Below are 15,263 nucleotides of genomic sequence, written 5' to 3' on the forward strand. Positions count from 1 at the left end.
AGTCCACTGGCATACCAAGAAAATACTACCACTATATACTATACTGTACTACTACTATATACTATACTGTACTACTATTACTAGTTATCTTAGTTTTAGCATTTAGAAGAAAATAATCTCCACCTGCAGGAGCAAACATCTTGACTTGACAGTGGACCAGCAGCCTGTGGTGATTTAACAACATCATGTTAAATAATTAAGTGTTTGGATGTTATCTAAAATGAATCATGCAGAAGTTAAAACACGGGAGGTCACGGCGTTGGCCAGAAACCGCGTCTGACGCCGTAAAAAGTTGAGAACAGTCTCGGCTCTGGACGTTTCGTTCTTCTGCACGATGAAAATGTGAAACCTCATCTTGGAATCTGAGCCTTCCTCAGATTCCTTCAGGGTGAGTTTTATTTTTAGAAGCATATCAAACTGAACTGTTTCCAGCAGATTATCTGTTCTGGTGCTTTCTGGTCATCATCTTCTTAGTTATTTCAGACACGTAGAGCTGAGAACACTAGATCCTTTTCTGCTGTTTTGCTTTTCTTAATGTTAGACAAGTTTCCCTCAGAATATAGCTTCAGCTAGAACTGAAAAATCTTCTGCAAGCTGCCATGATGCTCCAGTACGTTCAAGATAACGGCTACGTCAAGTCCATGTGGGTTTAGTTTCTTAGCCTCCCAGCTAATAGCAGCTCTTCCTGTTTCCCAGACTGTAACACAGGTGCTGATCATTGTGGTGCGTTCAACTTAAAAATAGAAAGTAATGGAAAACAAACATTTTTACATACCATTCATTTTGCATATTCTGGTTTTACAGCTTCCATAACTGGCCCATGTAGCTCTCTTGGACTACAGTAAATATGTGAACGGTCCTTAACTGGGAAAACAACCGTCTGATGGATGAGTTGTGAAAGTAGCCGTTGGCTGCAGCGCTAATTATGATTAAATGTGTTGTTATTAGTAGATAAAGAGAGAGATGTTTAGTGTCCCCTGGGAGAAACGAGCTTCCACTGAACCACAGTCACGTCCAGATCCAGAACAGTTTTAAACGCTGAGGTTAAATAAAGTGAATCAGGAAGATGACGTTTTGAATCAGTCCGGATCACGAGCCGCTGCTGAACTGTCCTGTGTTTGGTGTGGCTTTAACTGTACAGCGGGTTTATATGCACGTGGTCACGGGTTAACTGTACAAACACACTGCAGGCTTTAAGCCCACAGTCACAGCAGAGCTACAACCAACCAGTGTGGAGTTACACTTCCTGTTTAACACACTCCACACACAAACACTGCAGCTCTGTGTGCGTCTGCTCCGTCTCACTAGTGTTGCGGGGACATTGTCCTGTTACATGTCCTCTGAAGACAGTATGTGTTAAGGAAGACGTTTATTAGCAAGATTCAGTTAACCACTTCATTAAAGCTTGAAGACTGAGGTTTTCACTTAGCGACGGTCACTCACCGGCCATTTTATTAGGTACAGCAATGAATGCGTTCTAATCTAAATCCTCTTTCATGACTGTACTAATGTTCTGTTGATGTAATTTAACTTTGTTCAGAAATCTGTGACTAACTATCTGTGAAGTATTTAACAGCTCCATTTAACCACAAGTGTGTGATATGTTTTATAACTTATGCGCCATGTTTGTTGAGTGTGTTGCTCCCCTGCAGATGCTTCATCATTGATCAGTTAACGTTTGATAATCAGCTCGTTGAAGAATTACAACAATTCGATGCTTTTCTTCGTGCTGTGAAATTAAAATCAGTTTTATGCTTACTTGAGTTTTTTTTGTGGATATTGTTTGACTAATAGGAGTTTTACCATTTTAATCACTTGCCACAACATTAGGTACGAACCCATTCTAATGTAACAGCCGTTCATGACCGATGTAATGTTGAGCTGAAGTAGAAACAGCGTCAGAAAGGTTTTAATTCACCTGGATGATCATGGTGGAGGATGGAGGTTGTGGTTCTGTTAAACTGGACTCACTTCAGGAGGTGATGCATATTTTAGAACAATATTTAATTCAATTCAATTTTATTTATATAGAGTCAATAACAATACAAATCGTCTCAAGACGCTTTACAAAAACCCGGCCTGAAACCCCCAGAGCAGCCTGAAGGCAACGGTGGCAAGGAAAAACTCCCTTTAACAGGAAGAAATCTCGAGCAGAACCCAGCTCATATGGAGGGACCCATCTGCCTAAGGCCAGCCGGGTACAGACAGAAGAAAGAGAGAAGAGTTTACACTCCCTGTCCAGTTCATTAGGTACACTAGTCAATGCATTCTAAGCTAAATCCTCCTCGTTGACTGTTCTGATGTTGAGTTGATGTAGAAACAGCGACAGAAAGGGATTCAAAGTGTTTCTCTTATTTAGCTCACTGACCTAAACTAGAGTGGCCAAAATAATAGGAACAGGTGTCAGCTTGATTGTTCTACACAATGAAGACACAGTAGAATCAACATCTCTGTCAGTTAGTAGAAACTAAAGCTGAACACCAGAACCTCCACGGAGCTTTAGAGCGGGACTGTTTTCACTGGTGTACCTAATGAAGTGGCCAGGGAGTGTCAGCCTCTCGCTCTAATGAGGGCTGCTTCCCGTCAGTTAAAACCACTTTGGACTCATTGATGAATCTGTGTTTGCTCCAGGGGAACGATGAGGAGGCGGTGTTGGACCAGGGCAAGACCAGCTCCACCCTCTACACCAACTTTGAGAAGGAGGAGCTGGAGAGTGAGTTCACGAACACAAACACCGTCCGTTTACACCCAAACACAAAGTAGCAGCAGAGACTCGGGCTGAGTTTACACCTGCTACAGGTTTGACACTTAAAACGTGGAAACATGGAGTCAGATTCACACAGACACAAACCAGGAGCTTTGGGTTTCAGACATCTGTTCAGATACAAGACAAAACTAAACTAGATCAGTCTCCTTTGATAAAAAAATAAATAAATGGATTATATATTTTATCTATTTATTTTGGTCAATGATTGGCTGATTTGGTTTAATGTTTGTAAAGGAGGCATTCGAGGTTAAATATAAAGTGATGCTGCTGATAAATGAATAAATAAGAACTTGAACATTTTGTCATGGCACACATTTTGTAGCCTCTAGATATCTTATTTTGCTGAAATCTGTCAGAAAAGAGACTATGTTATTAAGTGTTTTTTTTATTGGTCAGTTAAGGTCACGTGACCATAAGTTACAGGAAGTGCAGCCATTCTTTCTCCATGCGGTCAGGCAGACAGCTCCTCTCCTCTTTTCTTCTACGTGAGTGCCTTGGAGAGCCTTTGCTTGTAAGTTTTGTTAGTTTTCTGTGTTCCTGTTCAACAGAGCATATAAATAATTTAAAGATTCTTAAGTTGGATTTAAAAACGATTGTTTTGGAACAAACAATGACTGTGATAATATAGTTCGCTAAATGCTAAGCTAAGCTAAATGTAGCTTATTGTTATGGCTTGTGCATTGAGACTGTAATCAATGTAAATTCATTCTGGATTGTATTTTGTGAGTTACTAAAGTACTGTAACTTTATATTCATTTCAGTTTTACAAAAAAAAGGATGGAAAGAAGAGTAAAAAGGATTCAGTAAACATGCTCCTGCGTCCGACTTTCTCTAAATCCTGCTGTTAGCTATCTGTCAGTTTGTGCGTATATGATACACGCCTCAGGGACAGAATAGTAAAAAAGCAGAGCTCACAGCGGGTACTACAGTTAAAAGAAAGCAAGCTTCACCTTAAGTCTTCCTCGCTCATCATCACGCTATACGCCTAAGACGGCATCAGCAATACATGATGGCAGACAAAAGTGAAAATGCAACGGAGCAAAGCCAAGCATGTGAGACTAGATCCATAGCCTCCTGTTCATCACATGGATCAAGACGCTCATCAGCTAGCGTAGCCGCTGTTAAGGCTCGCGCTAAGCTCGAGGCAGCTCGAGCTAAGACTGAATTCCTCAAGAAAGAATCTGAAATTAAGATTGAAAAGGCCGAATTAAAAGTGAAAGAAGCTCGTATGGAAGCGACTCTAGCAGCTGTAAAGCATGAAGGTGAGGTAGCTGCAGCTATCGCTGAGACAGAGGTGTTAGAGGCAGCAGCAGTAAGCGAACTCGAAGAGAAGAAATCAGATGTAAGTAAAGTCTCTGAACGTGTTCAAACCTACATTCAATGCCAGTCTCGGCAAGGGTCGGCAACTCCTGAAGGCGTTGAGCCGTATCACCTACCTCTAGAGCCCATCATCCACGAACTAAGATCAGAATCACCACCGCGGCAGCATAGCTCTACAGCTCGAAATGATAGAGCAAAGTATGAAAAGCTTGATACTGATGACACAACATGGCAGCCTCTAAAGTCAACACCAGTGAATCGTCGCATCCCCCCGGTATCACGTTTCTCCACCTCACCAGCAAAGCCTACACCACAACCACCGCTCAACAACGACACCAACATGGGCGATGTTGCCAGGTACTTGGCACGTCGTGAGCTTATTACGTCTGGACTCACTAAGTTTGATGATCGCCCCGAGAGCTATTGGCCGTGGAAGTCATCTTTCATGAACGCCATAGAGGGACTGCACTTATCAGCTAGTGAGGAGCTAGATCTTCTGTCAAACTGGTTAGGAGAACAGTCTGCACGTCACGTGAGAAGAATTCGAGCCGTGCACATAACAAATCCCACTACAGGCCTGGAAAAGGTTTGGGAACGCCTGGAAGACTGCTACGGCTCCCCTGAGATTGTTGAAAGGTCTCTCTTTGACAGAATTGATAACTTTCCACGGATTAGTAACAAGGATGTTGTGAAACTTCGAGAGCTGGGAGATCTCCTACAGGAAGTGGAGTCTGCTAAAGAGGAAGGTTTCTTACCTGGACTGACCTACCTCAACACTGCTCGTGGTGTAGCACCGATTGTAGACAAATTACCTTACAATCTTCAGGAAAAGTGGATGGCTCAAGGTTCTCAATACAAAGCAGTACACCGTGTCGCTTTTCCTCCATTCTCATTCTTCTGTGACTTTGTCTGCAGAGAGGCACGGACACGCAACGATCCAAGCTTTGCCCTTTCATCAGGAAACCAAGGTTCGTCAAAATGGGAGCAACCAGCCAAGAGGCCAGGGAAAAGTTCAATCTACACCCACAAGACAGAGGTCTTGCCAGATAATGTGAGTCAGTTGAGCAGTTCAAGTAAAGGGTTGGATGATGTTGACAAGAAATGCCCACTTCATAAGAAGCCACATCCCCTGAGGCGCTGCCGGGGATTCAGGAACAAACCTTTAGAGGAGCGTAAGAGTTTCTTAAGGGAAAATGGCATATGCTTCAGATGTTGCGCTACAACCACCCATTTCGCTAGGAACTGTAGGGCAGCCATCAGATGTAAAGAATGCGACAGCGACGCTCACGTTGCAGCCCTACATCCAGGACCACCTGATGCAACTTCAACCGAGCATGGCGGGGAGGAAGATGCTGAAGCACCTCAGCCAGCTGTCACTTCAAAGTGTACTGAAGTCTGTGGTGGTGACAGAAGTACAAGGTCGTGCTCGAAGATCTGCCTAGCTAAGGTTTACCTGGAAAGCAGCCCAGAGAAGGCAGTCAAGCTCTATGTAATCCTAGACGATCAGAGCAACCGTTCACTCGCGAGGACTGAATTCTTCAACCTGTTACATATCAAAGGAGCAAGCTCGGCATACACCCTACGCACCTGCGCAGGTGTGACAGAAGCCACAGGGAGAAGAGCTACAGGGTTTATCGTTGAGTCTTTAGACGGAACGACAAAGGTGAAACTGCCTACTCTGATTGAATGCAATAACATGCCTGATGACAGAGCCGAAATACCAACGCCTGAGGCAGCACAATGGCATGCTCACCTAAAGCCCATTGCCCATCGCATTCCTCCGCTGGATCCAAAAGCGCAGATTCTTCTACTCCTGGGTCGCGACATACTCCAGGTCCACAAAGTGCGTGAACAGAGGAATGGACCCACTAACACCCCCTACGCGCAGAGACTCGACCTGGGTTGGGTCGTGGTGGGAGACGTCTGCCTAGGATCCGTGCACAAGTCCGCAGATGTGAGTGTTTACCGCACTCATGTACTTGACAACGGACGCCCTTCTCTTCTTCCTCCATGTCCCAACCGGTTCTATGTCAAGGAGAAGTTCAGCAGTAAGCCTCTGCCTGACGTTTCTCTTGCAAGTGACACTCTTGTCTTCGATGACTGTGCCATAGGAACCACCATCTTTGACAGGGGAGCGAATGATGACAAGATTGGGCTGTCTATCGAAGACAGACAGTTTTTGGAAATCATGGACAGAGAAATGGTGAGGGATGACAGCAACAGTTGGGTGGCGCCACTCCCATTCAAAACACCACGCCAGCGGCTCCCCAACAATAGAGACCAGGCATTGACACGTCTAACTTCTCTCCTACGCACACTGGAGAAGAAACCTGAAATGAAGGCCCACTTCGTGACCTACATGAAGAAGATCTTTGATCGGGAACACGCGGAGGTAGCTCCACCCCTGCAAGAAGGCCAAGAGTGTTGGTACTTGCCTAGCTTCGGGGTATACCATCCACAGAAGCCTGGGGAGATCAGAGTTGTCTTCGACTCTAGCGCACAAAAACAAGGCATCTCTCTGAACGATGTTCTTCTCTCGGGTCCAGACCTGAATAATAGTCTGCTCGGGGTTCTACTGCGCTTCAGAAGGGAACAAGTGGCCGTGACTGCAGACATCGAACAGATGTTCCATAGTTTCATCGTAAGAGAGGACAGTCGAGATTTCCTGCGTTTCTTGTGGTTCAGGGATAACGACACCAGCAAGGAGATCATCGACTTCCGAATGAGAGTGCATGTGTTCGGTAACAGTCCGTCTCCTGCCGTGGCCATTTATGGTCTCCGACGCGCCGCTGCCTGCGATGAAGAGGAGTTCGGTTTAGATGCTAAGCATTTCGTGGACAGACAGTTTTACGTCGATGACGGTCTTCTGTCAATGCCTACAGCCGCTGGAGCCATCGATCTGTTAGCACGGACACAGGAGATGCTCGCCGCTTCAAATCTGAGACTTCACAAGTTTGCTTCTAACCGCAACGAAGTAATGGAGGCGTTCCCCATTGAAGATCGTGCAAAGGGACTCAATGACCTTAACCTGGATGTTGAGCCTACTCCTATCCAACGCAGCCTTGGCCTTAGCTGGGATCTGAAGAGGGACGCATTTACTTTTCGTGTAGCCAACACTGAGAAGCCCTTTACACGGAGAGGCACACTCGCTACAGTAAATAGTCTCTTCGACCCACTCGGGTTTGCTGCACCAATCACGATCCAAGGCAAGTTCCTTCTACGGGAATTATCAAGCGAGGCTCTGGACTGGGACTCTCCCCTTCCTGAGGACAAGAAAGAGCAATGGAACACTTGGAGGAATTCTCTGCATGACCTTGAGCAGCTGGAGATTCCTAGACCCTATGCAGCCACCACACTCTCTACAGCTTTGAGAAAAGAGCTTCATATTTTTTCAGATGCCTCTGTCAAAGCAATTGCGGCAGTAGCATATCTCCGTGTCATCGACAGAGAAGGGACGTGTCACACCGGTTTCGTCCTTGGTAAGGCAAAGCTGGCTCCACAAGCAGCTCATACCATCCCCAGACTAGAGCTAGGAGCTGCTGTTTTAGCTGCAGAACTGGCAGAGTTGGCTATAAGTGAACTTGACTTCACCCCAGATGCCGTGGAGTTCTACACGGATAGCAGAGTCGTCTTAGGCTATATCTATAATCAGACAAGACGGTTCTACGTGTACGTCGGCAACAGAGTGCAGCGTATTAGGAAGGTCTCAAGCCCATCCCAATGGCATTATGTCACTACGAAGCATAACCCTGCAGACCATGCCACTCGCTCCGTACCAGCAGCTCTGTTGAACACCACCAACTGGCTCACAGGACCTGCTTTCCTGTCACAAAACAAGGAAGAACCTTCTCTGGAGGAGGAGAGGTTCGACCTCGTTGATCCAGATAAAGATGTGGAAGTTCGTTCTCTCGCCACCACTCTATCTATTGAGAGCTCCAATCTAGGATCCCAACGTTTTGAACGATTCTCTTCGTGGAGATCATTGGTGAGAGCCACAGCTTCTCTCATACACATCGTTCAGTCTTATAAGGCAACGGAAGATCAAGACAGAACCTGCAGATCGTGGCATCACTGTACAAAACCTTTCACAGTGGCAGAACTGTCGAAAGCAGAAGCAGTCATAATCAAGACTGTACAGAGAGAAGCTTATAGAGAAGAGCTAGCTTGCATTGCCAATGGGAGGGACATTCCTAGATGCAGTGCTCTGGAAAAGTTGGACCCCTATTTAGATGAAGGAGGCCTTCTCAGGATTGGAGGTCGGCTTAAGCATGCTGCTTTGGATTCCAAAGAAAAGTTCCCCTTGATACTTCCAGGTTGCAGCCATGCCGCAAAACTGCTTGTGGAATACTACCACGATCGAGTCAAGCATCAGGGTCGCGTGTTCACTGAAGCCGCTGTTCGTTCTGCTGGATACTGGATCGTTGGTGTTAGGAGGCGCATCAACAGCATCCTTCACAAGTGCGTGACATGCAACAGGCTTCGTGGAAAGATGACTGAGCAGAAGATGGCGGACTTACCCATCGATCGCCTGAGTGCTGAACCACCATTCACGTACGTTGGGCTGGACGTGTTCGGCCCCTGGACCGTTGTCGCAAGACGTACACGAGGAGGGCAGGCACAAAGCAAAAGATGGGCCGTTCTCTTCACCTGCATGAGCTCCCGAGCTATACATATCGAGTTGATTGACTCCATGGATTCATCCACCTTCATAAATGCCTTGAGAAGGTTTTTTGCTCTGCGAGGACCGGCCAAACAGATTCGCTCAGATTGTGGGACCAACTTTGTAGGAGCATGTAAGGAGCTGGAAATCCTGCAGACCGATCCCCATGAATCCAGAGTGAGGAAGTACCTCAGCGAAGAGGGCTGTTCATGGGTCTTCAATCCGCCCCATGCATCCCACATGGGAGGGGCCTGGGAACGGATGATAGGGGTCTCTAGACGCATACTAGATTCCATGTTGCAGCAGACCAGCCCCTCTCGCTTGACACACGATATCCTCTCTACTCTGATGGCAGAGGTTACAGGAATCATCAATTCAAGACCTCTTACTCCCATCTCAACAGACCCAGAGTCACCTTTCTTGTTGACCCCGGCCATGCTGCTCACGCAAAAGCCCTGCACTCTCCTTTCCCCTCCAGGCGACTTCAAGGAATCCGACCTCCACAAACAACAATGGAGGCAAGTGCAGCATCTTGCCAACATTTTCTGGAGCAGGTGGAGGCGTGAATACCTGGCAACGCTTCAAGGTCGAAGCAAATGGCAAAAGGAACGACAAAATCTGAAGGAGGGTGATGTGGTCCTTCTCAAGGACTCGCAAGCCAAGCGTAATGAATGGCCCATGGCTTTGGTGACTAAAGCATTTGCTTGCAGCGATGGAAGAGTGAGAAAAGTCGAGCTCAAGGTCACAAGACAGGGAACAGTCAAGACGTTCCTCAGACCTGTTTCGGAAACAGTTCTTCTGACGTCAACCAAGGACTGATGTTTTAAAGTTTTCTTGTGGACATTCCCTTTAATCTTAGTTACATAGTGGTATCTCATTAATACCAGGCGGGGAGTGTCATGGCACACATTTTGTAGCCTCTAGATATCTTATTTTGCTGAAATCTGTCAGAAAAGAGACTATGTTATTAAGTGTTTTTTTTATTGGTCAGTTAAGGTCACGTGACCATAAGTTACAGGAAGTGCAGCCATTCTTTCTCCATGCGGTCAGGCAGACAGCTCCTCTCCTCTTTTCTTCTACGTGAGTGCCTTGGAGAGCCTTTGCTTGTAAGTTTTGTTAGTTTTCTGTGTTCCTGTTCAACAGAGCATATAAATAATTTAAAGATTCTTAAGTTGGATTTAAAAACGATTGTTTTGGAACAAACAATGACTGTGATAATATAGTTCGCTAAATGCTAAGCTAAGCTAAATGTAGCTTATTGTTATGGCTTGTGCATTGAGACTGTAATCAATGTAAATTCATTCTGGATTGTATTTTGTGAGTTACTAAAGTACTGTAACTTTATATTCATTTCAGTTTTACAAAAAAAAGGATGGAAAGAAGAGTAAAAAGGATTCAGTAAACATGCTCCTGCGTCCGACTTTCTCTAAATCCTGCTGTTAGCTATCTGTCAGTTTGTGCGTATATGATACACGCCTCAGGGACAGAATACATTTTCTGACACTATTTCAGCCAGAACCATCAGGTCCATATTCCTGACCCTGGTCTCTGTGGACCCTGGTCTCTGTGGACCCTGGTCTCTGTGGACCCTGGTCTCTGTGGACCCTGGTCTCTGTGGACCCTGGTGTTAATGCAACGTACACACAATTCAACCTTTGGACATTTTATTTATCCTGGACATCATCACATTCTACCATTGTGATCATTATACAATCCAGAAGAAGATGGAGATTTCCTCCATGTTGTTCACACATGGAACTCCCCAGGGGAACCAGTCACCAAGGCATGCTACATATCAATGCTAAGCTAACTTTATTATCTGTGTTACCACCATTGGACCACTAGATGGAGGTAAACGACATATGAGGATTCTATCAGATTCTATCAGTCCAGTCACCATGTGGTTGATAGTTGATGTAGAATCATGTGGATAGACTCTAAAGGACAGAAGATAATAAAACTAGATCAGTTACATTTGTTGATGAAATATTGAGACAGAAGAAGAAACTCTGACATGATGACTGAGAAATAAAAAGTTTAGCTGTTTTTTTTATTTGCTAGCCGAGGCTAACACAGACAGATCTCGGGTGTGTTGTTGTGTTTTGTTGAAGTTGTTCTGAGTTTGTCCGTCGTGTTCTTCCACCGACAGGTCACAGAGCCGTATACGTTGGCGTTCACGTCCCTCTGGGCCGCGAGAGCCGGCGGCGTCACCGACACCGAGGACACCGACATCACCGGAAACGGCGCGACCGCTCGGACCGGGAGGACGGACGCGAGTCGCCCTCGTACGGTCAGTAACGTAACGACTCGCTCCTGAATTAACGTCAGAACGGTGACGGTGTGATGAAGAGTTGTGTCGATGTGTCGCTGCAGACACGCCGTCGCAGAGAGTCCAGTTCATCCTCGGCACGGAGGACGACGACGAGGAGCACATCCCCCACGATCTGTTCACTGAGCTGGACGAGCTGGCCTTCAGAGAGGGACACACCCAGGAGTGGAAGGAGACGGCCAGGCGAGGACATTTTTGATAAGTTCATGTAGTGGAGTAAAGTCCTTAGATGAGACTTCTTTTACTACACAGTTAACTTAGTGACTGTTAGGATTCTGATCACATCAAATAACATTCTGGTCTCATCTAGTTTACATCTCCTCACTGTTTTTATCATCAGATTTTAGTTTTGTCGTCAACATCTTGGTCATTGACGAATATTTCTTATCATCACACCAACCCTTTATTTAGAGAACATCCTGTTATTTTACTGACTTTAAATCTGAGATGTCTGTTTAACGTTTAGCCTCCTGCTTTACCTCTAACGAAGCTCCACTTTACTTTGTTTAGTAATCCTCACACCTCCTTACTCGGCTCCTCCTGGTTTTCATTTGCTGTTCAGGTGGCTGAAGTTCGAGGAGGACGTGGAGGACGGCGGTGAGCGGTGGAGTAAACCCTACGTGGCCACGTTGTCCCTGCACAGCTTGTTTGAGCTGCGTTCCTGCATCATGAACGGCACCGTGCTGCTCGACATGAGGGCCAACACCATCGAGGAGATCGCAGGTCAGCTTTAACACATTATTAACACATTAACACCCATCCTGATCTGATCAGGAGTGGCCAGGTTACATTTAGGACACATGTGACCTCCTTCCTTTGGTATTGTGAACACACAATGAGTCCTGGGTCACATTAAAGACCACCTACTCAACAGGGCTGATCTGAGGAAGAGGAGTTCTGCAGCCATGAGGAGTTATCTCCTCAATAACTCTGGTGACATTATGTCCTTCATCATCAGAGATGTTTGTTTCTCAGCAGTGACCTGATTCCCTTCCTTCCTTCCTTCCTTCTGTAAAATAACTGCCATCATAAATAAATCAGATCTTAACATGTGAGAGTCTTTCCATCTTGTTCCAACATCTGTCTCCAAGTCAACAACCAGCTGTTCATACTTCAGATGTTTCTCAGTTCTCATTTGACCTCATGACACATGAATGAAAAGCATCAAAGTCTGGATGCAAGACAAATCCCTTGTCTTGCATCTTAGTTTCACTTAAACATTTATTTTTAAAAGTTTCTCATTTTTATTTCGTCCCATCTTCATATTTGTCTCATTTCACAGTTTGTTTAGCAGAGTTTAACCTGCAGGAGCTTCTTGTCTCGCCTCCTCTCACGCAGACATGGTGATCGACAGCATGGTGGCGTCCAGTCAGCTGGAGGAGGACGTCCGGGAGAAGGTCAGGGAGGCCATGTTGAAGCGTCACCACCATCAGAACGAGAAGAAGCTGAGCAACCGCATCCCGCTGGTTCGATCCTTCGCCGACATAGGCAAGAAACACTCCGACCCCCATCTGCTGGAACGCAACGGTGAGACCACAGCGCTCTTGTCATTCTGAAACTCTCGACTTAAAGTGAAATTAATTAATTAGCTTAGAACTATAAGGTTCTGATGACAAATACGAGACTATCTTCTACTCTGCTGTTACTTAGACAATAGATTTTACACACAGTGCTACAAACATTTTTATTGTTTGCAGGTAATCCTCAAATCTGTTGAAATGATCTAGCTGCATGGTAGAGTTAGCATCTGTTAGCCTCAGGCCTCCATCTCTAAAGTCAGCACAGAAACTTTGATAATAACGATAACGTCAGCGAGGAATGTACTTCACCATGGCTCCATGTCTGAGCTTCATCATCACAGGACAGTGTGCAGCAGGCTGGAGTACTGCAGTTGACCGTAGTGATGGCAGATTTCAGGGCGACTTTATATCTGGTAAAATATGCACTTTAACATGTTGTATAACTTGAGTCTCCAGCTGTGATGTGATTCAAGCATCCTACAAACAGGAGGCTAGTTTTAGATATTGAGATTCACGGTGAGAGCTGATATCGAAAATGAGCTCTTTATAGTTACTTATATGAATGAACACAGGCTAAAGCACTGAGGCTGGAGGTTTAGACCACGATGCAACTCACTTCCTGTTTCTAATCTTCATATTTCCTCAAACTAAAGAGGAAATGACGTCTCTTTTCTTCTAAGATGAACCTTTTCTGTCATTCTGAGACGTTAAATGGCCATGGCTCATAGTCATGACTGATAACGATGATAAAAGTCTGATTTCTGAACTCGTCTTGACAGAAACAGAAACAGAAACGAGTTGTTAGATGAATGACTTCTTTAATGACCCGAGTCGTTTTGTCAGAACCTTATATATGTTCTCGGTTCCTTCGTGCTTCAGGAACTTTAGCAGCTCAAACATCTTCTTTGATTTCTCATGTCTTCTCTCCAAGAACTCCTTCAGAGTTGTTGGTTTCAGTCGGTTCATCCTCAAGGAAACGGGGTGACAAGACGCCGGCCTCTGATTGGTGCATGCTGCCTGTGTGTGACCAGTTGTTTCTGACTTAGTTTTATTGTTTGAGTTTGACTCAAAATGGCTTCTGCAGCTTTATTTATTTTTAACTAAAACTAAGTGAATAAATGGTTTAATATTTACTGAGCTTCTAGTTGTTGTCCTCTGCAGCAGTTTCCCCATCGCTCAGCAGTAACCTGCCCAGACCTGCTGAGTTGGCGGGCTAATAATCGGCTAATATCCGGCGAGTCTGCATTTTAATATCCGGACTCTCTAAATCCTGTTTGTGAGCGAGTGAGGAATGTTTTAATTCCGGCGGGGCTCAGGGCATGTTGAAACCTGCAGCTCAGTCTGCAGACCTGCAGACGGGTTCATACTGGGTCTGTGTACTTTGAAGAATTTCATGTTTGCTTTTAAAAAGAAAAACTGGTAAAACTGTTAATTCATTTTTATTTACCTTTCTTTGTCCTTTAGCCTAAAAGTAAACAGAGAAAGTTAATCTTCATCTTAATGTTTCTCCTGAGGTCATTTCTGGTCCTTGACTGAAGCAGGAAGTAGTCTCCGTGGTGACCACTGGTCCAGGAAGTGGTCTCCGTGGTGACCACTGGTCCAGGAAGTGGTCTCCGTGGTGACCACTGGTCCAGGAAGTGGTCTCCGTGGTGACCACTGGCCCAGGAAGTAGTCTCCGTGGTGACCACTGGTCCAGGTCTCTCTGGTCCAGGAAGTAGTCTCCGTGGTCACCACTGGTCCAGGTCTCTCTGGTCCAGGAAGTAGTCTCCATGGTGACCACTGGTCCAGGAAGTAGTCTCCATGGTGACCACTGGTCCAAAACCAAAACCAAACTAGAAATACCAAAACATGCACGGACCATATTTTAGTCATTGTCTCTACTAAAAAATAAAACTAAAAACATCCAACGAGGTTTTATCTTTCATATTGCTCAGAGTCTCCGCCCCCTTCTGCTTATTTGACGGCTTCAGCACTCATTCTCCATCCAGCTGCATGCTTTTATTCTGAATGTCCCTCATGTGCCGAGCACTCGTTGCTGCTTTTCCTTCACTCATCTCAAACTCATCCGAGCCGACGTCAGGATTAATGAGATATTAGATTTCTTCCGTTTTCTTCACATAGTTGTGTCTAATTAGCTTCTAACTAACCTAGAGACGTCTGTGACGTCTGACATCGTTCAGCCTCCTCACCTCGTCCTTCATCTTCATCTTCTTCTTCATCAGGGGAGGGTCTGTCCTCCTCCCGTCTCTCCCTCCTCCGCTCTTCCTTCAGCTCCACCCCTCCCCTCCTCCCTTCGCCTCATACTGTCGCCCTGCTTGGACGCCTCCGCTCAGGCCACGCCTCCTCCTCCTCGCGCCAGACCACTCCCGCCTTTCGCCGCCACGGCCGCCACTTCACCATGCCCTGCCCGACCGAACTCGTACGCCCAGGCCGCGCCTCCGCCATCAACGTCCCACGATGCTACTCGGCTCTCGAGGGCCACTGGGGAGGAATCCCAGAGGTGGTGGTTTGCCCCCCCGAAGAGGAGAAGGAGGTTTTCAAGTTGGAGGACGACCGCGCCATCCATCGGGATCTGCTGTTTCCTCACAGTCAAGCAGGCAAATACTGGCATGGCATGAGTTTCCTCCAGCTCTAACAACCTGCCGCTCCTTCTAGACAGAAGAAGAA

General features: G+C 45.9%; 1 protein-coding gene across 2 annotated transcripts in view; it reads left to right on the top strand.

Annotated features, from left to right (window-relative positions):
- LOC311497154 (sodium bicarbonate cotransporter 3-like) overlaps nt 1–15,263 on the top strand; it is a 43,716-nt gene that overhangs the window by 12,587 nt on the left and 15,866 nt on the right. For both annotated transcript variants that reach the window (XM_084557321.1, XM_084557320.1), the window contains exons 2-6: nt 2,632–2,713; nt 10,897–11,037; nt 11,121–11,259; nt 11,639–11,799; nt 12,415–12,603. In XM_084557321.1, the coding sequence (XP_084413447.1) occupies nt 2,632–2,713; nt 10,897–11,037; nt 11,121–11,259; nt 11,639–11,799; nt 12,415–12,603 (712 nt within the window). The remainder of the gene's footprint in view (nt 1–2,631; nt 2,714–10,896; nt 11,038–11,120; nt 11,260–11,638; nt 11,800–12,414; nt 12,604–15,263) is intronic.

This window comes from Chelon labrosus, assembly GCF_963514085.1.
Source record: "Chelon labrosus genome assembly, chromosome: 12".
Lineage (NCBI taxonomy): Eukaryota > Metazoa > Chordata > Actinopteri > Mugiliformes > Mugilidae > Chelon > Chelon labrosus.